Source organism: Chiloscyllium plagiosum, unplaced genomic scaffold (assembly GCF_037043375.1).
Source record: "Chiloscyllium plagiosum isolate Xiang-an unplaced genomic scaffold, Cpla_swu_hap1 HiC_scaffold_6, whole genome shotgun sequence".
NCBI lineage: Eukaryota > Metazoa > Chordata > Chondrichthyes > Orectolobiformes > Hemiscylliidae > Chiloscyllium > Chiloscyllium plagiosum.
Window position 1 is genome coordinate 89,353,949 of NW_028270144.1, and position 25,551 is coordinate 89,379,499.

At 39.2% G+C, this 25,551-nt stretch overlaps 1 protein-coding gene across 4 annotated transcripts in view; it reads right to left on the reverse strand.

Moving 5' to 3' along the window:
* The window catches only part of atp8a2 (ATPase phospholipid transporting 8A2), a 573,039-nt gene that overhangs the window by 352,077 nt on the left and 195,411 nt on the right, over nt 1-25,551 (reverse strand). For all 4 annotated transcript variants that reach the window (XM_087988186.1, XM_043691978.2, XM_043691979.2 and 1 more), the window contains 4 exons: nt 24,017-24,182; nt 7,273-7,400; nt 5,032-5,109; nt 217-305 (listed from right to left, as the gene is read on the reverse strand). In XM_087988186.1, coding sequence (XP_087844312.1) covers nt 217-305; nt 5,032-5,109; nt 7,273-7,400; nt 24,017-24,182 — 461 coding nt within the window. The remainder of the gene's footprint in view (nt 1-216; nt 306-5,031; nt 5,110-7,272; nt 7,401-24,016; nt 24,183-25,551) is intronic.

The following is a 25,551-nucleotide window of genomic DNA, read 5'->3' on the forward strand; positions in this document are numbered from 1 at the left end:
TTGGACCAAACATAAAGAGAGCCCGTGCGTTGAGCACATTTCATGGATGCTAAGAGCTAGTGCTTTCTTTTGCAGTAAACTGGTGAATTGCATGAGCACTTTACATAATTTTGTTCTTTCATTATTGGGAATTAAGTCCCTGGTCACACAGATATTCCAAACCAAACAAAAATCTAACAAGAAGGAGATGTCTATAGTACTCATTTATGCCCTTACCCATATGTAATGCCAGCAATGGAACATTTTTTGAACTGCATGATGTTACAGGTTAAGGTGCCAGTTTTGTCTGAAAATATGTACTTGACCTGAAAGGAAAGAGCAAAAAGTTTAAATTTTTCAGAAATCTATATTTGAAATAAAAGAATACAGCATAAAGAACACACCAAGAAATATTATGCACATATTCTCTCTCTTTGCAGATGCTGACTATCGGTTGATCTTAAATTACTGGTAGATGATCTCAACTGCTGGGTCTGTCCATGGCTGAAGGTAACTTATAATGGCTACACTCAGGTTTGAGGTGACATCAGAGGGCAGAAGAAATTCGATAACTGAGGCAGTGATTTGCACAGTCAGAATCATAGTCTTTGTACTTATGGCAACCAGTTAAGATAGTAAAGTGCCTCAGAAAACACACACCGTTTAAAGCATCAGGTTATGGCTGAAGTCTACATAATTTATTTGTGCTTTAATTTCCTGTTTAATGACACATTCTCATTTCCAAGCTCATTATTGAATAATTTTACATAACATTTTGTATATTAACAGTTAAATCCTGAACTCTAAACAGTTTTAGTCAGCAAATGGCAATTTTTCAGGTTCAAGAAAAATAAGATCTAGCTTCTTGTGATTAGGAATTTAGCCACAGATATTAAAAAGGTATTATGGCCCACCTCTGATTGATGACGACTTAGCTGGTTGTTTGACCAACTGACAGTAGTGTCATTGCAATTACTTTAGTATTGGTAGCTTGATGGCAATTTGCAGCTGAGGCGGAATCAACAAAAGAATACAGACATCTCAATGGCATTCCTGATCTCTATCCAGTAAATCAAAGTAGAAGTGAGCATGTCAGATGGGAACTCCATAGAGTCACAAAATCTGTACAGTGTGGAGCAGGCCATTTGACCCATTCAGTCACACCAACCCTCTGAAGATCATCGCACCCAGACACACTCCTCTACTCTATCCCTGCATTTCCTGTAAGCTTACATTTCCCATGGCTAAACTGCCTCGCCTACACATCCCAATATACTAAGAGCAATTTAGCATGGCCAATCCACCTAACCTGCACATCTTTAGACTTGATTAGTCAATATTAATTAGTGAACAGTTATACCCACTCAATTAATTAATGCTGTTGGAAGTATTCTAACAGACATTAAGGTCATTATGAAGTCAAATCATTATCATTATTCTTCACTTTGTAGAATGTCGAGGGAGACGATGGTCTAGTGGTATTATCACTTGTCTGTTAATCCAAAGACCCAGGTTCAAATCTCAGCATAGCAGATGACAAAATTTGAATGTAGTTAATAAATAATTTAATTAAGCATCTAATATTGACCATGAATCCATTGTCGACTATCAGAAAAATCTACAGGGATCACGAATGGCCTTTAGGGAAGGAAACTGCCATCCTTACCTGATTTTGCCTACATGTGACTTCAAACCCACAGCAATGTGGTTGGATCTTAATTGGCCGCTGGCAATTAGAAATGCGCAATAAATGCTGCCTAGCCAATGATGCCCTCATCCATGAATGAATAATAAAGATTGTGGATACTGGTGTTGGAATACTAGAATATTTTTTGACTGAAACTGATTTCTTAAGGCTGCTTTATGGTTATCAGGAATTGAGGAATGGAGATCGTTTAAATTCCAGTCTGCTTAGAAACAGCAGTTACCCTGTGTAACCTATGCTTTTCTGAGAAACCATTACTAAGAGTTCACAGAGAACTAAATTCCTGACCAAGATGTTCTCCTGAAAAGCATCTCAAAGAGTTCTTCTCAAAAATTCCTGAGCAAACTGCATCTGTAAAGATCCCAGAGATTAACACCTGTGTTCGATAACGCCTATCTACCATATGCCAGTCACCAGAATTGATTTTGAAAATGTCTTAAATTTATCTTTTTTAATCTTGCCACTTTTTCTATACCTATTGTGAGGGCATGTGCTTTAGGCTATGTCGAGGAGTAAATATTTGTGTTTTCATGTCTCAAACTGTATGTTAACTAGCTTCATATCTTTGCTGAATAAATTTTATTTTTTAATAAATCAATAATTTTATTGGTTATTAAAGAAGCCTAGTTGATGAATATTTTCATAGTGAACCTAATATAAAGATATCTATTGGCATTTGTTAAATAGATGAAGGCAGAGTGGTAGACATGATCTATATGGACTTCAGTAAGGCATTTGACAAGGTTCCCCATGGGAGATTGGTTAGCAAGGTTAGATATCATGGAATACAAGGAGAACTAGCCATTTGGATACAGAACTGGCTCAAAGGTAGAAGACAGAGGGTGGTGGTGGAGGGTTGTTTTTCAGACTGGAGGTCTGCGACCAGTGGAGTGCAACAAGGATCAGTGCTGGGTCCTCTACTTTTCATCATTTATATAAATGATTTGGATGTCAGCATAACAGGTCTGTTAGTAAGTTTGCAGATGATATCAAAATTGAAGGTGTAGTGGACAGCGAAGAAGGTTAGCTCAGATTACAACACGACCTTGATCAAATGGGCCAATGGGCTGAGGAACAGCAGATGGAGTTCAATTTAGATAAATGCAAGGTGCTGCATTTTGGGAAAGCAAATCTGAGCAGGACTTATACACTCAATGATAAGGTCACAGGGAGCGTTGCTAAACAAAGAGACCTTGGAGTGCAGGTTCATAGCTCCTTGAAAGTAGAGTCACAGGTAGATAGGGTACTGAAGAAGGCGTTTGGTATTCTTTCCTTTATTGATCACAGTATTGAGGAGAGGTGTTGACTGTACAGGACCTTAGTTAGGCCACTGTTGGAATATTGCATGCAATTCTGGTCTCCTTCCTATCGGAAAGATTTTGTGAAACTTGAAAGGGTTCAGAAAATATTTACAAGGATGTCGCCAGGGTTGGAGGGTTTGAACTATAGGGAGAGGTTCAATACGGTGGGGCTGTTTTCCCTGGCGCATCGGAGGCTGAGGGGTGACCTTGTAGAGGTTTACAAAATCTTGAGGGGCATGGTTAGGATAAATAGACAAAGTCTCTTTCCTGGGGTGGGGGAGTCCAGAACTAGAGGGCATAGGCTTAGGGCGAGAGGGGAAAGATATAAGAGAGACCTAAGGGACAACCTTTTCACTCAGAGGGTGGTACGTGTATGGAATGAGCTGCCAAAGGAAGTGGTGGAGACTGGTACAATTGCAACATTTAAAAGGCATCTGAATGGATATATGAATAAGAAGGGTTTGGAGAGATATGGGTTGGGTGCTGGCAGATGGACGAGATTGGGTTGGGATATCTGGTTGGCATGGACGAGTTGGACCAAAGGGTCTGTTTCCATGCTGTACATCTCTTTGAGTCTATGACTCTATATGCTGTGACCAATGGAGTAGTGGGACTACAGACAGTGTACTCCTCCAACCTCAATTGTAACAACGTTCACAGATGAATGATAGACATTAAAAAGTGTTAGCATGCACCTTGTTTGTTAAACTGAATCAATATACAAAAGATGCCTGCTAAAAGCCATTCATAATTCAGTTGATACAATAGAGAATAAAGTATTCTTGCTGCAAAAGTTCTTGGAGATGATAGAAAGCATTCATTCTGCAGGATATATGCAAGCTGAGTTGGCTACCAGGTTTTAAAACAGACAAAATTTATTCACAAGATTACACAATAAAACACAAAGAACAGAATAAAGAACACCTATAGAACTCCGTCTTTCAAAACTAGACTTAATTATGCTGTTCTGAATATCCACAAAAGTCCTAATAAGCAAACCCTCTTGAAACACAGTTTAAAAAAATAGAACAGATGCTTACAGGTTGAAGTTAGAACAGCAGAAGGAGAGAGAGAGTTTCCGCACAGCTCACTGTTGAACTCCAAACTAGTTCTGGACTGAACTAAACTGCTCAGCTAGAAAGCTGACTGCTCCCCTTTCATTATACAGGTCACTTCTAAAACATGACCATTTTGGCCTGAAGTCTCATCTGTTTATATATAAACAAAAAGGCCTCTCAACACCCTTTAATCTCTGTACCAAACCAGTCTAATTGGCACCGGGAGCAGTTTATGACCCCTCTGAAAATAACCAAGAACATAGTACCTTTGAGAAAAGGAACAGCTCTTGCGCATTGTGCCATCTGATATCTAATATATTCAACGCTGAAAGCAATAAACATTTAAGGAATATGAATGAACTTCAAAATAAGAGAATCAACCCGCATTTATATAGCACTTTTAAGAGAGAAAACTATTTCAAAGACTTGACAACAGCACAAGAGATGGAGACATTAGGAAGGTTAGCTAAAAGGAAGTGAGTTAGGTGCGGAAGCAAACAGCTTTAGAGTGGGAATTCCGGACTTTAGGGCCTGAATGGCTGAAGGAATGGGCAGTAATTTTTCAGAGTAGTGAGTTGGACTTGCAGAACAGAGTCAATAGAATGATACATCCTTAGAATGAAAGAAACTTCTGCTAGACTATTCAGTTTCTATTCATGAAGAGAACAAATTTCCACAGAAATAATTAATGTACAGTAAAAGAAATCTGATTCCTCAGAACTTGTGGACAATTATAAATTCAAAGAATGCACATTTTTAAAACACCTAAGGAAACAGTCATAAAGCTATAAACACAATTGTTTTATTATAGGGAACTTACAACAACGAGGTCCTAAAGTTCTATTGCAAAGTCTTAAATATTTTAACATGTAAATTAATTCAAGGCAGACAGAAAGCTAAGTATTCCCCTGGAATCAAAAGCATCCAGTATCTGTTCAATGAAACACAACATTGAAACAATCAGTGAAACATTTTAGATGTCACCCACCTGGCCAAGTTCTTCGTTCAGATTAGAGGTTCTGGCCATTGCAGGCATATCTGTTTCTGGATGGTACATATCCATATCCTAAAACAACCAAGGACAAATTAGACTTCCATTTCCAATTCAAAACCTTTTATATGAACTATTAATTTACAAGATAAACACTAGAACCAAATGGGCAAAACTAGCAAACTGGATAGTAGTAACAGGATAGGTCAGAGTCAGCATGGATTTATGAAGGGGAAATCATGCTTGACTAATCTTCTGGAATTTTTTGAGGATTTAACTCTGAAGAAGGACGAGGGAGATCTAGTAGATGTAGTGTATCTGGACTTTCAGAAAGCTTTTGATAAAGTCCCACATAGGAGGTTAGTGAGCAAAATTAGAGCGCATGGTATTGGGGGCAAAGTACTAACTTGGATTGAAAGTTGGTTGGCTGACAGGAAACAAAGAGTAGTGATAAACGGCTCCATTTCGGAATGGCAGGCAGTGACCAGTGGGGTACCGCAGGGATCAGTGCTGGGACCGCAGCTTTTTACGATATATATTAATGATATAGAAGATGGTATTAGTAATAACATTAGTAAATTTGCTGATGATACTAAGCTGGGTGGCAGGGTGAAATGTGAGGAGGATGTTAGGAGATTACAGGGTGGCCGGGACAGGTTAGGTGAGTGGTCAGATGCATGGAAGATGCAGTTTAATGTGGATAAATGTATGGTTATCCACTTTGGTGGCAAGAACAGGAAGGCAGATTACTACCTAAATGGAATCAATTTAGGTAAAGGGGCAGTACAAAGAGATCTGGGTTTTCTTGTACACCAGTCACCAGTCAATGAAGGTAAGCATGCAGGTACAGCAGGTAATGAAGAAGGCCAATAGCATGCTGGCCTTCATAACAAGAGGGATTGAGTATAGAAGCAATGAGGTTCTTCTGCAGCTGTACAAGGCCCTGGTGAGACCACACCTGGAGTATTGTGTCCAGTTCTGGTCTCCAAATTTGAGGAAAGACATTCTGGCTATTGAGGGAGTGCAGCGTAGCCGAACCAGAGGACACAGCTTAAAAATACGAGGTAGACCACTTAGGACAGAGATGAGGAGAAACTTCTTCACCCAGAGAGTGGTGGCTGTGTGGAATGCTCTGCCCTAGAGGGTAGTGGAGGCCCAGTCTCTGGATTCATTTAAGAAAGAGTTGGATAGAGCTCTCAAGGATAGTGGAATCAAGGGTTATGGAGATAAGGCAGGAACAGGATACTGATTAAGGATGATCAGCCATGATCATATTGAATGGTGGTGTAGGCTCGAAAGGCAGAATGGCCTCCTCCTGCACCTATTGTCTATTGTAATTGGTTTCCATATCCATAGGCACATTTGTAAAGTTTAATTTGGATCAAAGTTTAATTATTAAATATTGTGTATTATACAGCTTCTCTCAAACACTAGAAAAATATAGTAAATAAAACAGAAAATGTAATTTTTATGAAGAAGGTGATCAAAGTACTAGCTCTGCAAACGGTTTTGATATTTTCAAAAGTAATCTTCGATATGTTTCTTTCTTTCCTCTCTTCCTCAAAGCCATTCCTTCCTGAAGTATAGCGTCAAGAGGAGGAGGTTGAGAGGTGACCTTATAAAGGTTTTTAAAGTTATGAGGGTTATAGATATGGTGAGGAATTTCAAGACTAGAGGGCATATTTTTAAAGTGAGAGGAGAAAGATTTTAAAAAGACATGAAGAGCATTATCTTTTTACAGTGAGAGTGGTTCATGTGTGGAATGAACTGCCAGAGAAAGTGGTGGATGCAGGTACAGTTACAGCATTTAGAAAACATTTAGATAAGTCCATAAATAAGGAATGTTTGGAAGGATATGGGCCAAGCGTAGCAGCTAGAACTAGTTTAGTTTGTGATTATGGTCAACACAGACTTGATGAACCAAAGGATCTATTCCGTGCTGTATGATTCTATGACTATGGATCTATAATCATTCAAAGAGTACATTAGGAGGGCACATAATAATGTTCATTTTTGCATAAGCACACCTCAATAAGTGTATAACAAAAGCAGAATCCCTCTAAATAGGGATACATAATTTCAGTTCTCCTTCTGCCGGCTAAGTCAGCACAGATCAAGAACCAAAGCTTTCTACATGACCAAATAAATAAAACTTCAATTCATTAGGAAGCTAGGAACCAAATTATAATATTTGTCTGAATACACTATCTATATAACGCATTTTAAAAAGGTACATACCCAGTTAATGAAGAGTGCTTGGGTAAATTTGACAACTTCCAATGTTACAAGCAGACTGATTGGAATGAGGTTGTTATAGAGAATGATGAAGGTAAGAAGGTTGTACCCAAAATTAGCTGTGTCAGTACCTATAAAAAGAAACAAAGTTCGAATTAATTGCATGAGACAAAGATTAGAACAAAATTTTAATGCATCATGTGGAATTTAAATACTTATGTAAAATTTTTGAATCTGTACTTACAAAATTGAATAATGCAGGAGTATTTCAAGCACTTCCTGGCATATGTATGCTGCAAAGTGGGTGCAACCTTAAACTATTTAAAATGGCCCAGAATTTGCAGTTGTGGTAATAGTATCAGGATTTACTATCATTACAATTGTGAAAGTGCCAGGAATTCTGAAGTCTACATGTGCACAATTAGATGCAGAAATCTAGAAGTTCCATTCAGCAATGCTTTGTTCCTTCACTGGGTGCACTCCTGAAGTCTCCACCAATAGCAATCTTTATAAATCACTTGAAATGTCATAAACTTTAATCTTCAGAAGGTAGTGTTGCAGTAAAACCTCAAAATAATTATACCTTATTCAGTGAAACGTAATTGAATATTTAACATTTCGTGTCATAACAACTCAATATCATACTGTCCATATAAAGCTTCCGTTTTTCCACATCATATATATCAATATCATACTGTCCATTCCGTTTTTCCACATCATGATAAAATTCCATAGCTTTTTAATGCAAAAAATGTCTTTAATATAATTTTTCCCCTTTTACCTTATTCACATTTGCATGACCCAATCTATCATATGCTGCTTTTCAAATTTATAAAACATAAGGTAATCACTGCATTTTGCTTCCTGATTTGCTGTTGGTGACAATTTGACAATGTGATAGACTGATCAACCTTTTTGGTGACAGCACTTTTGCTGGACACCTGTAGATCCCATAGACCAGACACCAGAATCAAACTAACATTGGGAAAGGGGAAATTCATGCCAAAAAGATGATCTTGATATGCATCTTTCTTCAAGGTTCTCTGCTAACATCAGAATCCAGGTCAATTCCTTCCTTTACTTTAGTTCAAGGATAAACAATTAAGAAACACTTAGAGCTGCCAGCACTATATTGTTGTAGAGTGAAAAGGTTTAACGATTATAAACAGAAATGTCTCAGGCGCCTACATTAACTGATAATGGCAAATGATATTGGCAGAACAAAACTACTTTTCTTCTCAAGAGCTTTAGATCAAGTTGAGGAGTATTTTCCACTCAAGATATTCCTGCTGTTCTCCACAAGGCAACAACCTAATGAATGGAATACTTGCATGTCAAAGATCAATTCCACATAACTTTCTTTACAATTTCACCAAGAGTTAGAATTTAGATTTTAGCATTTCCTCATTTCCATGCTTCTTAGGACTTTAATATTTATTCACAATTTCTGAAATAGAAGAGAAACATCATCTGTCTGGATTTTGCCGTAGCAATGACAGTAAAATGTCAGTGTTTGCCATCATTATCCTTCAAAACTGACACAATTTCCAGAGTTTACACGTTGTGGCTAATGTTGCAGCTGTTTTTAGCAATAGTACTCTTCTTCAGAGGGTATGCTGTGGAAGATGCCCAAATTCCAATCAATTTGAAATCATTGGTCTGATTGCTCGTCATTAGTGGGTAGGACTGTCTAAATCTTCTTATACAAATTTAAATTTTCTTTGTAGATGATGTTTAAATGAAATCATAGTTTCAATTCTGCAGTTAACAGGTTTAAGCAGGGTTTTAACAAGGTCTCCAGTGGAAGAGCAATCAGGTTTATTTGAAAAAAATAAGCATTTTCTTTTTATTTATTCATTTTGAGAGATGTTGGCATCACTGGCTGGCAGCATTTATTGCCTGACTCTAGTTGCCCTTATGGTAGTGGTGGTGAGCTACCTTCTTGAACCACTGCAGTTCATTTGCTGTCAGTTGATCCACAATGTCATTTGGGAGGGAATTCTAACATTTTGACCCAGCGGCAGTGAAGGAAGGAGGAACGGCAATATATTTCCAAGTCAAGATGGTGAGTGGCTTGGAGGGGAGCTTGAAGGTGGAGGTGTCACCATATATCGTGCTGCCCTTATCCTTCTAGACGGAAGTGGTCGTGGGTTTGTAAAGTGCTGTCTGAGGATCTTTGGTGAATTTCTGCAGTGCATCTTGTAGATAATACACACTGCTGCTACTGAGCATTGGTGGTGGAGGGAATGGTGCCAATCAAACAGGCTGCATTGTCCTGGATGATGTCAAGTCTTTTGAGTGTTGTTGAGGCTGCCCTCATCCAGGCAAGTGGGGAGTGTTCCATCACACTCCTAATTTAAGCCTTGTAGATGATGGACAGGCTTTGAGGAGTCAGGAGGTGAGTTACTCGCCATAGTATTCCTCGCCTCTGACTTGCTCTTGTAGACATTGTGTTTATGTGGAGTCTAGTTGAGTTTCTGGTCAATGATAACCCCAGGATGTTGATACTGGGGGAATCTGTGATGGTAATACCATTGAATATCATGGGGGTAGTGGTTAGATTGTGTCTTGTTGGTGATAGTCATAGCTTGGCATTCGTGTGGCGCGAATGTTACTTGTCACTTGTCAGCCCAAACCTGGATATTGTCCAGACCTTGTTGCATTTGAACATGGACTGCTTCAGTATCTGAGGAGTCGTGAATGGTGCTATACATGGTGCAATCATCGGCAAACATCCCTACTTCTGATCTTAGGATGGAGGAAAGGTCGTTGATGAACCAGCTGAAGATGGTTGGGCCTAGGTCAGATGTCCTGGAGCGGAGATAACTGACCTCCAACAACCACAACATCTTCCTATGTGTCAGGTATGACTCAACCACCGGAGATGCTGCCCCCTGATGCCCATTGATTCCAGTTTTGCTATGGCTTCTTGATGCCACACTCGGTTGAATGCAGCCTTCACGTCATGGGGTGTCACTCTAACCTCACCTCTGGAATTCAGCTCTCTCGTCTTTTGTCCTTGTTTAAACAAAGGCTGTAATGAGGTCAGCAGCTGAGTGGTCCTCACAGAATCCAAACTGGGCATCACTGAGCATCAAGAAGCAGTTGGAGACCCTGGATACTGCAAAGGCTGTGGGCCCTGACAACATTCCAGCAATAGCATTGAAGACTGTGCTCCAGAACTTGGCATTCCCCTAGCCAAGCTGTTCCAGTATAGTTACAGCTAACCAACAATGTGAAAAATTGCCCAAGTGTTGATAAGTAGGTGCTGATAGCACTGTTGATTACACCTTCCATCACATTACTGATGATCAACAGTATACTGAAGGGGTGGTACTTGGTTGGATTGGATTTGTTTTGCTTTTTATGAACAGGACATACCTGGACAATCTTCCACATTGTCAGTTAGATGCCAGATGTAACTGTACTGGAACAGCTTGGCTAGGGGAACACCAAGTTCTGGAGCACAAGTCTTCAATACTATTGCTGGAATGTTGTCAGGCACATAGCCTTTGCAGTACTCAAGGTCTCAAACTGTTTCTTGATTTCACATGGAGTGAACTGAATTGATGAGTACAGGTATCTGTAATGCTGGTGACCATTGGACGAGGCTGAGATGGCTCATCAACTCGGCACTTCTGGCTGAAAACTATTACGAATGCTTCAGCCTTATCTTTTGCACGAACGTGCTGGGCTCTTCCATCATTGAGAATACAGATATCTGTCAAGCCTCCTCTTCCAGTAAGCTGTTTAATCATCCACCACTATTCACAACTAGATGTGGCAGAACTTCAGAGCTTAGGTCTGGTTGTGGCAGCACTTAGCTCTATCACTTGCTTTTATGCTGTTTGATATGAAAGTCCTGTTTGGTGGCTTCACCAGGTTGACACCTCATCTTCAGATATGCCTGGTGCTATTCCTGGCATGCCCTGCTGCACTCTCCAGTGAGGCAGGCGTGATGGTAATGGTTAAGGGGGGGGATATGCCAGCACAGATTGTGCTGATGCTGATGGCCCACAGCGCCTCATAGATGCCCAGTTTGAGTTGTAGGATTTATTCTAAGTCTGTCCCATTTAGCACAGTGATAATGCCACACAACATAATGGAGGTTATTCTCAGTAAGAAGGTTTCACAAGGACTGTGCGGTGGTCACTCTTACCGATACTGTCTTGGACAGATGTATCTGCAGCTGGCAGACTCATCGAAAGAGTATATGCTTTTCCGAATTTAAAGTACAGCAGCAGCTGCCAGTATACAGAACAGTTAAGAGATGGGCTGTTTTAAAATAGACACACGACTATTGGTTGGTAAATGGATACCCGAGATTTGGTTGCTGTTTTGACAACGATTCAAATTTAACCAATTAATTTAAATTATGTCCGGATATCAATACCCAATGGTGTTTGAACTTATTGTATTAACAACATAGGACCAACGAGATGGTACAATGCCGAGGGAATAAAACAAGGGCATTTTGGAAATTGATCAGAGCTAACTGCCCACTGAATTGGAGAGCAATTGCCATCCAGAGAATTAAACATCTTCCTCGCAAAGAAATCTCAGGAGGCACTATCAAAAGTTACCTTTTTCTGTAAAAGCAGTAGAAAATAAGGCAACGACCCAGAGAGAAGACAGCTGAATCAGAAGGACGGAAGGAAGTAACAGATTCGGAAGACCAGAAGGAAGACAGCCGAAGAGACTGTATGGACTGTGAGAGAGTAAAGTTAATGTGTTATAATTGTGTTATTGGAGCAGTGTTTTTACAGAGTTGGGCCTAGATAGTGATTAGTTCTTAAAAAGGGGGCTTGGATTTGTTGATAGTTTTGTTTAGAGTTCACTGTAAGAGTTAGAAAAGTAACTTGTTATATTTTCTTTAAACAATGGAAATCAGAGATTCTCTTTCATTCATACGCACTTTTAGCAGATTACAAGGCAAAGTGAGCTTTTCTAGGGAGTTAGTTTTAATTATTAGAGAGAATTGATCACGGCTATGGAACTGTAAGGATGAGGTCAAGTCTGTTTTTGCCCTCATATTGGTTCCCCCGCCATCTGCCGCAGACCCAGTCTAGCAGCTATGTTCCTTTGTAATTTATTTTGCTCGGTCTTTGTGTAACATCGGAAACTAATAAGATCTTGTTGCAGATTAATGTTTTGAGTTTGACTTCCAAAAGAGTATTGAAAGTTGGTGATTTAAGGGGAAAAAAGAATGGAGGGAAAGGCGTGTTCCTTCGTCTTTGCTTTATCTAACATTTTCAGCCTCCAGGAATTGGCTCTTATTCTGTTACAGGAGAAAAATCTGCTTATTTGTTGAGTATCTCTTCAGAAAAGAAGGTTTATTGTATTCCTAAGGTTCTAAACAGTATAGAAACCAGTTTTTAAAATATATTTTATATATTTTAGTAGCCAAAGTAAATATTTAATAGAATAAAATAACTGAGTAATTACTTCGTTTACTAAGTAATCAGCAAACTAATTACTAATTAAGTAATTTGTATTTAACATCCAGCATCATGTTCTGGACCCAACCAGAAAGCATACAATGACATTATGCAACAAAACAGGATTAATTAATGATTTCACAGTGAACTTGCACCTAGGTGACAATTATCTTTACATGATTGAAATTTACGTTTAGTCTGAGGGAGATGGGAATGGATCTGAGACTTTTTAAAAAAAACTTTAAGGAAGGGTAAAAATGAGAACGTGAACAGAACCAGCTGAAGTAATTTAACTGGTTAAAAACTAGATCAAAGGAGGTGCAGGGAAAGTTAGTTAACAGGATATTTCAAAATTCACAGAATAAATACATTCCAACAGACTGACTCACCATCCCTGGTTAATGAAAAAAGGTGAAAGACAATATCAAGCTTAAAGAAAAATGTATATAACTGCACAAAGTTAGGTGGTAGACCAGAAGATTGGACATAATGTAAAAAACAGCCCAGCATGTCCAAAAAATTAATGACAAAGGAAAAATAAAGACTGCAAGAGAAAGCTAGCCAAAAATAAAAGAGTTTTTCTAGACATATTTTGTTTAAAAAGAGTTAAAGTGAGCACTGGTCCTATAGAAAGCAAGTCTTGAGAATTGATAATGGAAAACAAACAGATGGCAGATGAACGGAACATGTATTAGTTTTTGAAGTAGAGGTGACAAGTAACATCCCAGTACAGCTTTAAAATCAAGAAATGAGGAATTCAGAAAATTACAAATGACCAGGAAAGTGGTATTCAGTAAACTGTTGAAACTGCAGGCTGGTAAATCAGAGTCCTGAAAGAAGTAGTTTGTGAGATACTCAATACATTGCTTTCAATTTTCCAAAAATTCTCTTGATCCATGAAGATGCCAATAGGGTAGAAAATAGCAAGTATTGAACCCTTTATTCAAAAAGGTGAGGCAGAACACAACAATCTAGAGGCCAATTAGTTCAACATCTAAGGGAAATCTTATTTAACCAATTTATTGGAGTTCGTCAAAGAAACATGTGCTATGGATAAAATGGAAATGGTGGATACACTGTACTTGGACTTCCAGAAGGCGCTTGATGAAGTGCCATATCAAAAGGCATTGTGAAAAATAAAAGTTCTTGCAAGGAGTAACATATTATATTGCACAGAAGACTGGTTGGCTAATAAAAAACAGAACAGTGGGGTTAAGTGGGCGTTCAGTTTGGCAGGATGTAACTAGCAGTATGTCACAGGGATTGATGCTCAGACTGCAACTATTTATAGTTTATAAAAGTGACCTGGATGAAGGTCATTAAGTTATGGTTGCCAAATTGGCTGACATAAAAATCAGTAGGAAATTAATTTTTAAAGAGAATGTAAGGAAGTACAAAAAGACATGGATAGCTTAAGTCAGTGAGCAAATGAAGTTTAATGTAGGAAGATGTGAAATTGTCAATTTTGATGGGAAGAATAACAAAGCATATTGTCTAAAGGGAGGAAAATTGTAGAGCTTCAAGATGGAGAGAGATCAGACTATACCAGTGCATGAATCACAAAATGTATGAGCATGTTACAGAAGTCAGTATGCAAAAACAGCAAGTAATGAACAGCAAGTGATTAGAAAAGCTAACAGAATGTTACCATTTACTATGAGGGGAACTTAATACAAAGGTAGGCAGATGATGCTTCTTGTACACAAGGCTTTGATGAGACCCCATCTGCAGTACTCTGCACAGCACTGGTTACCTTAATTAAGGAAAAATATAAATTATTTGAAAGCAGTTCAGAGACTGTTTACCAGACTAATACCTGGATCGAGCAGGTTGTCTTACGAGAAAAACCTGCACAAGATAGACTTGAAGCTGCTGGAGTTTAGAAAAGCAAACAGCAACTTGACTGGAACATTTAAGATCCTAAGGGATCTCAAAGGAATAGATGTGGAGATGATGCTTTCTCTTATGTGAGAGCCTAAAAATAGGGAGTCACCATTTAAAAATCAGGAGTCACCCATTTAAAATAAAGAGATAATCTTTCTTCTTAGAGCATTGACCATCTTTGGAATTCTCTTTCTGAAAAGAAGGTAAAAGCAGAGTCCTTGAACATTTTCAAGGCAGAGGTAGATAGATTCTTGTTAGTCAGGGAGGAGAAAAGTTATCAGAGGTAAGCAGGAATAATGATTTGAGGTAACAATCAGATCGGCCATGATCTTCGAGAATGGCAGAGCCGATTCAAGGGCTGAATCGCTCCTTGTTCATGTAATGTTGGTGATCATTTCATTTTACACAATGCTAAATGATTTCATAGTGTGCTGCATTTGCTGTTCAGAATACTAGTCATCCTATGTTGTAGCTTCACCAGATTTGCCAATGTTATGCTCTTCAACAATCCTCATTGAACCAGTTGGCCCCTTGCAGGTTTGCAACAATAGACTGAAGAATATGCTTGACTTGCAGGTCACAGCACTTCAGGTTCAGATCCAGGTTCCATTCTTAATGAATTGAGTATTCCCAGCTCAAAAACCAAACTGGACACTGAATTCCAGACACCCACTGCCCTTTGGGTGAAAATGTTTCTGCTTGCCCAGTGAAGAGAACCATTTGTATGCCTTCTTCACCAGGTAATCTACTTACCCTACCACATTCATGAACCGTAGATATGCCCACCAAGGTCTCCCACATCCTCTATTGTGCTCAAACATTCCTCCTCCCACCCCCCCTCCATTTATCATTTATACTCTTGCTTTGCTTGCCCTCCACAATACACTTCTCTGGATTGAATTCTATTTGCTATTTATCTGTTCACTTGCCAAAACCATAGAATATTTTCCCGAAGTCAACACTATCAACTACTCAACCAATTTTTTGTGTCATCTTCAAATTTCTCAATCATGCCTCACACATTTAAGTACAAATTATTAAAAATGTAACACAAACAGCAATGGACCTAAAGCTGAGCTCTGTGGAACACCAGTGGAAATCACTTTCTATTAAAAAAAAGGTGTCACTAAGCCAATTTTGAATCCAACGCACCATATTTCTCTGTATGCCATGTGCTTTATTTTTTTTTGACCAGTTTGCTATGAGGGATCTTCTTAAATGCCTGACTAAAATGTCTGACTAAAATTCATGTACACAATATCTATTAAACTATCCTCATCAATCCTCCTTGATATTTCTTGAAAAAAATCAATTATGTTAATAAGACACTACTTTCCTTTAACAAACCCATGCTTTTGCTGATGAATGTCTGACCTTCCTAGTAACAGTTAATCTCTGAAAAATTAATATGAGTAATTTTCTCACCGAGGTCAGACTGACTGGCCTATAATTATTTGGCCTATCCCTCACCGCCTTTCATGTATAATGCTCACAGACGTTCAATCCTCTGGCACATTGCCTGTATCTAATGAGGAAAGGAAAATGATCCTTGGAATATCCATTATTTCTTCCTTGGCTTCTTTAACAGCCTAGGACACAAATCATCTGACCCTAGTTATTTATCCAACTTCAAGGAGGTCACTCCCTCCTGTACTTCCCTTCTTATTGTGCACTTTTTAAAACTAATTATTCACACTCCTCCTCTTTAAATTGGACAGCTGCATGATTCCTCTCCTTTGTGAAGGCAGAGGCAAAACACTCATTAAGAACCCTATCCACATCTTCTGCATCTACATTTGAGTCACCATGTACATCTCTGATAGGCCTAACCATTTTCTTTGTTATTCTTCTCATTTTTAATGTACTGATAAAACATCTTTTAATTTTCCTTAATTTTAAATCAGCCAATTATTCTTTCCTTGCTTTCCTAATTTCTGTTTTAACCTTACCTTCCTCTAAGCTTCCGAAGTACTATTTGCTTTGAGATTGTCATAAGCTGCACACTTTTGTTTTACTTCACCCTGTATACTTCTGGATAATTGGGGAATTCTAGATTTTGCAGTACCACCCTTTACCTTATGGTAATGTCCACACTCTGCCCATAGAATCTAGTTTTTGAATACCTCCCAATGATGTGTTGCTCAAATTCTTTCAAGTAACCTTGTTATCAGATTCTTGGATTTTTGCCCTCTTGCACTGTTTTTAAACTCCTCAGTGTGATGTTGAAACTTTTGTTTTCAACAAGGATTGCAGAGTGGTCAGTCCTACCAACACTCTGATTGACAGATGCATCTGTGACTGCTGGATTGGTGAGGCTTATGTCAAATAAATGTTGACCTTTCATTAGTTGTCTCAACATCTTTCACAAGCCCAGTGAAGCAGCTCTGTCCTTTAGCATGAGGCCTGTTTGGTCTGTTGTCATGCTGCTGAGCCACTCTTGGTGATGGATGCTGATGCCCTTTACTCAGATTTAATTTTGTCATCTTTCAGTTGCTGAACAGGTTATTTTCATTCCCATGATTAGGCTGATGTGATAAGACTTTGTCAGGTCCAGAGTCCAAGTTAACCTTTAATTTGTCAAATGCCTTCTGGAAATCCAAGTACTTACATCTACAGTTCTCCTTGTACCCACTTCCCTTGTTACTTAATCAAATAATTCTAGTTTGTTAGTTCAAACATAGAACTATACAGCACAGAAATGGGACTTTCAGCCCATGATGTTGTGCCAAACATGACCTGTCAAATTAAACTAATCCCTTCTGCCTGCTCTTGGTCCATATCCCTCCATTCCTTGCATGCTAAACATGATTTACATCATCAGTTCTGAAGGAGGGTCACTGGACTTGAAACATTAACTCTGCCTTCTCTCCACAGATGCTGCCAGACCTGCTGAATTTCACCAGCAGTTTCTGGATTTGTTTCAGAACTTCAGCATCCACTCTTTTCTTTCATGACTTACCTTTTACAAAATCATGTTGACTCTACCTCATCCCATTATGATTTTCTAAGTACCCATCCATAACCTCCTTAATAATGGATTCTAGCAATTTCCTATGAAGGATATTCAGTTAACTGGCCTATATTACACAGTTTTCTGTCTATCTTGCATTATCCAGCATTTTTTGCATTTGTTAAATATTGGAAAATGGGGGGATCCAAGATGGCGGCGACCCAGTAAGACTGAGTCTATAGTGCTCCTCCCAAGACTTGGGCACAGTGGGTCACCTACCCCCTACCAAGCTCACCAAATAATTTATAAATCATTTATAATAGTTTAGTAACTGAATTAGTGGTTTAATATTACATTTAAGCTACATTTAAGCAACTTTATCCTAAGTTAAAATGACAAAAGGGAAGGGAGCCCGCAGCTCTCAGCAAGCAGCAACCCCTCCCCCACACTCTCCAGCTGCAGCAGAGGCGTCCACAGCCGCCCCGGGGGACTTACCAACAGTAGCAAGCCTTACAGAAATGATTTCCAAGCTTGACTCGAAGATCGATGCCTTTATCGTCGAATCCAGGAATCGTTGGGAGTCGCTGTCGGCCGCGCTGAAGAAGCACGACCGTGAAATTGATGAAATTCAACGCCGAGTCGGAGGGGCGGAGCTAAAGGCCGCGACCTCGGAGACAACCGCTCAATCGGCCGTGGATCAGGTCCGGACTCTCGAGCAGCGAGTCCGGACCTTGGAAAATCATATTGACGACCTCGATAATCGAGGTCGTCGAAAAAATATTCGTTTGCTGGGCCTTCCCGAGCAGGAAGAGGAAGGCCAGCTTACAGCATTCCTGGAGCAGTGGCTGCCACAACTTTTAAATCTGCAAGCTGGATCAGGCCAGGTAAGGGTGGAATGGGCCTACCGGGTAGCAATACGCGGGCCCGGCTCGAACCAGCGCCCACGCCCGGTCCTGTTCCGGCTGCAGAGCTACAGGGAGAGGCAGATACTCCTAGAAGCCTCTAGAAATCTCGGAAAAGACCCCCAAGCTATGATCTACAAAGGATCCAAGATCATGCTATTTCAGGACTTTTCCCCGGCTCTGGTTCGAAAGAGGAAGGCATTCGACGAGGCGAAGAAGCGTTTAAGGGACTTAAATGTTCAATACTCCTTACGCTACCCAGCGATGTTACGCTTTAACCATGAAGGTTCTGTATATAACTTTGGATCACCAGAAAAGGCTAAGGAATTCTTGGACTCTCTTAGATAAACTGTAGGACATAATGGATGTTGGTCTGCCTTCCCCCCCCCCCCCCCCCCCGTTTTGGTTTATATCCCCTCCCTTTTTTTTTCTTACCTTATTGCTTAATATTATTATGGGGGGAGGGGAGAGGGATTTGATTTTCTCCCCCCCGCCCCCCCCTTGGAGTTGTTTTCTGTTATTATTTTATGTGTATATGAGGGGTGTATGTATATGTGTGTGTATGTATGTATATATATATATATATATATATATATGTATGTGTATGTATATATATGTATATATAAGTTGGGGGATTTGGTTAATGTTGGTGGGGGGAGGTGGTTACCTTATTCGATTTTACCTCTGTCTTTAGGAGCGGGGTTGTTTTTCCCTTCGTTATTTTGTATTATCATATTTAATTATTATTTGTTGAACTGGTAATTTTATAGTTATATGTTTATATATGGTATTAACATTACCAAATATACCCAGGTGTTGGTGGGGGTGGGGTGCTCACTGTTAACTCTAGCTTTGTATTATATTTGAATTTTCCTCACTTTATTGAGGAGTGCCTGGGTCAAGGGTGGGGCATTGGTTGGGAGAGGATATGAGGGATTTTTGGAGAGGAAGTGATGCCCCCTGGGAACAAGGGGGAAAGTCTCCACTTAGATACGTTTTATATTTTTTTTATTTAGAAATAGTTTTTTACTGTATTGTTGTGGGTGTATTAAAGAGGGTTTATTTTTGTAAATTTTACATGTTCCATGCTCGGGATGTTCTGGATAGGGTTCCCCCTCCCGAGGGGTCTCGGATTGGCCCAGAGGATTATGGTTGATCAATCGGTTAAGTGGTGCACCTGGAATGTCAAAGGGAGTAATTCGCCACTTAAAAGGAAGAAAATATTATCAAATCTTAAGAAGGAAAGAGTTGATATAGCTCTCCTACAGGAGACGCATCTGTCAGATAAAGAACACTTGAAATTACGACAGGGCGGATTTGATCAGGCCTTTTTTTCTTCTTTTAGCTCAAAAAGCAGGGGAGTTGTTATTCTTGTTCGGAAGAATTTCCCTTTCAAAATCCTAAAGCAGATAAAAGACGAATCTGGACGATATATCTTGATTAAAGCTCTCATAAATGGAGAGGAATATGGGATTTTAAATTTGTACTGCCCCCCGGCACACCCCTTTAAATTTATAACAGAAGCCTTCTCAAAATTGATGGCTTTTGATGCCCGTCATATAATTATAGGGGGAGACTTTAATTGTATTATGGATCCGGAAATAGACAGGATTCCCAAGAGTACTGCAGGAGTATCTCCCAGATCTAGACAATTGATGGATCTGAACAAAGAATTAGGATTAGTAGATGTATGGAGATGTCTTCATCCACAGGGTAGAGATTTTTCTTTCTACTCTAATCCACATAAATGTCATACCAGAATTGATATGTTTTTTGCCCCCTCAATTTTTTTAAATTCCATATCATCCTGTAAAATAGGTAATATAGCAATTTCTGACCACGCTGCTGTATATATGGAAACTAAGGCGAGGAACAGTGGGACATCCCCTCGGCATTGGCGTATGGACCCCTTCTTAATGAAAGATAGTAAATTTGTAAAGTACTTCTCTCAAGAATTTAAAACTTTTTTAGAAATTAATTCAGGTACAGCTAGCAACCCGTCAATGATGTGGGAGACCATCAAAGCTTACACGCGAGGCTTGATCATCTCCTACTCAGCGACCCAGAAGAAATTAAAAGGAGAACAACAGCGTTTGCTTGAAGCCCGCTTAAAAGCGGCTGAAACAGCATACACTGATAGACCCTCTATTATTAAATTGCAAAGGATTACAGCTCTTAGGACAGCTCTAAATACTACACTTACTCAAACGGCTAAGAGGGAAATATTATTTGCAAAGCAAAGATTATATGAATATGGCGACAAACCGGGTAGATACTTAGCATTTCTTGCAAAGAAAAAAAAGGCCCCTCAGACGATTATGTCTATTAAGGAAAGTACGGGTATTTTGACTCATGATCATAAAAAGATTAATGCGACCTTTAGAAAATTCTATTCTGAGTTATATAAATCACAGGATTGTGAAGATAGGGCGAAGAGGATGCAGTCATTTTTTAAAAATTTGACTTTTCCAGACCTAACTCCGGAACAAATATCGGTCCTAAATGCTCCTCTTACACCCCAAGAAATAGTTGATGCAATTAGGCACCTTCAAAATGGCAAGACGCCGGGCCCAGATGGCTTTCAAGCTGAATTCTATAAAGAATTTACAGAAATACTGGTTGGTCCACTTATGGACATGTATAACTATGCATATAGTCAGGGCTGTCTCCCACCTTCGCTGAAAGAGGCAAATATCTCTCTTATCATCAAAAAAGGAAAGGACCCAGAAGATTGTACATCATACAGACCAATATCCTTGCTAAATGTAGATTTTAAAATCCTCTCTAAAACGTTAGCACTGAGATTAGAAAGGATACTGCCACATATTATAAAGGAGGATCAGACGGGGTTTATTAAGGGCCGTAGATCATCCAATAATGTTAGAAGGGCTCTGAATATGATTCAAGCTTGTCATCAGGGAAAGATACCAGGAGTAGTGGTTTCATTAGACGCGGAAAAGGCATTTGATAGGGTCGAATGGTCATATTTGTTTTACACATTGGAGAGGTTTGGTGTTGGACAGGTGTTTACCAAATGGATCTCAACATTGTATAGTGATCCCAAAGCAGTTGTGGTTACCAATGGATTAGGCTCGGATAGCTTCAGTGTGGGTAGGGGCTGCCGTCAGGGATGTCCCCTCTCGCCATTGTTATTCACGCTAATAATTGAACCACTAGCAGAAGCTATACGAGCTGATCCTAACATAGTGGCCCCAAGGATTGGTACAGGTAAACATAAAATTACCCTTTATGCAGATGATGTTCTTCTATTCCTCAGTAACCCTTTGATGTCCATACCTCGCTTAATCCAAGTTATTAATACATTTAGTGCATTCTCAGGCTATAAAATTAATTTTTCAAAATCGGAAGCTATGCCAATGGGTGGCCTTGCTGTGATACCCCGCTTAGCGGACGGTTCCCTTTTTCCCTTTCGCTGGTCCCTGGAGGGTTTCTTATATTTAGGCATTTTTATTACTCCAGTATTTGGTCAGTTGTATAAGGCTAATTTTGTGTATTTATTGGAAAGGATAAGGCAGGACCTCCAGCGATGGGGAGACCTGCCAATTTCCTGGCTGGGTAGAATAGCATTAATCAAAATGAATATCCTGCCCCGTCTCCTATATCCTATGAGAATGCTTCCGGTGATGCTGCCGAGGACAGCTTTATGTAAATTATACGGCTGGCTGAGTTCCTTTATCTGGAACCATAGGCGACCCCTCATTAAGCTGAAGAAGCTACAGCTTCCACAGGCAAGGGGTGGATTGGACTTCCCAGATTTTAGGAAATATCAATTAAGTTCCCTATTAAGTTATATAGCTGATTGGGTCTTGTCTGATCCACAATCAATCTGGTTGGACATCGAGGCTTCTCAAGTAAAATACCCACTTATTAACCTTTTATTCTCAGACAAGAGGAAAATCATTACAGATCACTGTAAAAACCCTATAATACTGAATACAATCAAGGCTTGGAATATAATGCGGCAAAATGAGGGTAATTCACATAAAACATCCCCCTATGCACCGATAGTGGGAGCATGGGGATTCCAACCGGGGTTAACAGATGCCACTTTTAAACTCTGGAGAGCCAGGGGTATCTCATGTCTTGGGGATTTATTTAAAGATGGGGTCCTGATGTCTTTCGGACAGCTGCGTCAGAAATTCGGATTACCCAATGGAGACCTCTTTCGATACTTCCAAATTCGAGATTTTATACAGAAGAAGACTACGTTATTAGATAGTCTTTATAAATCCGATAGAGAATGTAGTGTCCTACGACCAGTGGGGGTATCTTCCGTCAGTAATATTTATCATTTGCTACATGATGAAGTATCGGGAGATATGGATAATCTGCTTAAAACATGGGATCAGGATCTGGGACTAGAAATCTCCACAGAAACGTGGAATGATATCTGGGAAAATGCTAGAAGAATTACTATTTGTAACAGAACCCAGGCTATCCAGCTGAAGATACTTCATAGGGCCCATATAGCACCGGTTCGATTGGCAAAATTTAAGGCAGGAGCATCTCCAATGTGTCCTAAATGCAAAATAGAGGTGGGCACTCTTGTACATTGCTTATGGACCTGTCATAAGATCCGTGGATATTGGACTAAAGTAGCAAGTACCCTGACAGAAATTTTAGGAACGGAAATAAAAGTGGACCCCGTATCTCTCCTCTTGGGCTTTTCGAACTTCCCCTCCCTGGACACGTATGGGAAGAGACTATTTTCTATTCTTTCTTTCTGTGCAAGGAAAAATATTCTGATGAACTGGGTGGCGGAGGGCCCCCCTGGACTTTCAAATTGGCACAGACTAATTATGGAATGTATTCCCCTTGACTTCCTTACAAATATGGTGCACCGAAAGACCGAATTATTTTATAAAATATGGCAGCCCTTTTTGAATTACATAAATACAGATATTTCGGCTATCCTAACAAGGGCTTTTATTTAATTGAGACTACGAACCTGGCTGGTCCGCGGCCCCTCGGGGGAGGAATCCCGCACGAATACGGGTTTTATCATATCTGTTGTTAACACATCCCGAGCATGTAAGAGACTTAAATATACACCCTGGTTAGTTGTAGGTTAGATTAGTAGATAGTTGAGTTTTGTCTGTTTGTTTTTTTTTGTTGTTTTTTTTTTGGGTTTTTTTTTGTTGTTGTTTTGTTTTGTTTTGTTTTTTTTTTGTTGTCAAATCTTGGCTATTGTATATTTGAGCTAATTGTATATCAATGTTTATATCTGAGAGTTTTGTTTATTTTTGTAAACTTGTAAAAATGTTAAATTTCTAATAAAAATATCTATATAAAAAAATATTGGAAAACAATCTAGAAATAACTGAACTACATTTCCTCAATGGTTACAAAAAACTAACAACTCTAGACACACAAACTAAGACTTAATGTGGGCCATTGTTCAAAGTTGAGTTTTGAGGAGGCGTTTTGTGTCAGTGAATGGCATCTCAACATGTTAAACAAAATTGGACACAGTAAATAAAGAACAATATTTTTCTTTTAAACTATTGCTTATGTTATCAATGAGAAATTTTTATGGTAATAATAATCCTTACCAATTAAGCTCAGGTACCAGTCTGAATTACTGTGCTTCTTGTTCCAAATCTCAGCGCCTGCAGCACTAACCAAAGCCATGGCCACTAGAATGCAGAAGAGAACCAGTATCTGTATATTTGTAACCTTTTCAACATTGGATCTCTTCAAGGGTGCTTTAGTAGAGTTCTGCATTTTGAGAAAACATACCAACAAAAATAATTGACATACAATCATACTTTCAAAGTCTATAATCCCTCCCATTTTGAAATTAATATGCTATGGCTAACAGATACACTTTTCAATTTTTTTTAGAAAATTCAAATTTCTATATCTTAAGCTTCTGTAACATTCAATGAGCTAAACAGACCAAAAGTATAAACTGTGCCAAAACACTGACCCTTCTGTCTCCCAGCTCACTAATCTGTAAATTTGTAAATTTTCTCCCACTGTTTTCCTACAAAAAGGTTTGATAAAAACCAGTGGATTCTGGACACAATGAACCTGAAAAATGGCAGGCAATCCAAGAAAGGTCAGCATTTTGCACTCTTCAAAATAAAAGCTATTTTCAAAAACAAATTCTCAGATGCAACATGAATCCCAATTTGACTGCGAAATTGTGAAGCATGAGTCCATGGAACTCAGAAGAAATGCTCAGATGAGTCAGTGATGCTACATTACTCTAGTATCTACATCACACTGTCTTTCAGGGTGTGGTCTCACCAAGACCCTGTATAATTGTCATAATAAATTGTTTGCTCCTGCATACTGTCTTGCAATAAATGTCAACAAACCTACTGCCTTCCCAAACTACTTGCTGCACCGGCATTCACTGACCAGTGTACAATGAAACCCAGATTCCTTTGTACGTAAAATTTCCCAATGTATCACCATTGAAATATTATTCTGCTATTCAGTCTTTCCTACAAAAATAAACAACTTCTTACAATCACATTATACTGTAAGTGGTACATTAATGCCCATACATTCAACATGTTTACATCGCCTTTTGGGGGCATGCCTATACTGTGCCCATACAATGTACCAGACAACACTTCATCACTGGCTATGTCCTGTTCAACCAGCAGGACAGACCCAGCGAAAGTGGGAGTACAGTGCTATGTAATCAGGAGAAGTTGTCCTGGGAGTTCTCAGCATGGACTGGGTATCGAAGGTTTACGACAATAAAAGGATTGTTTCCAAAGTGGAAGAAATGTACCCAATACAGATGCTGTAATCAAGTCTTGGCCAGACTTTGGAAATGAATATTGAGAGCTTGAGGACAAAGCAGCATTTAGCATCATAGCTGCTTTCATGGGAGATGGTTTTAAAAATGTTGGAATTTCTGTTGCTGCATTTGTGATTCAAGGAAAATTTAATGACAAGCCAATGGAGATGAAAAGGAGGTCATGCCCAACAAATCTATTAGAAGACTTTGAGGAGATACTTGAAATAACTCTTCAGAGACCAGCATTACATCACCAGTCACCCTTTATTTACAAATGCATAGCCTTTGACAATAGCACTGTCTCTCACTGAGGCTGTACTGCTGAGGATG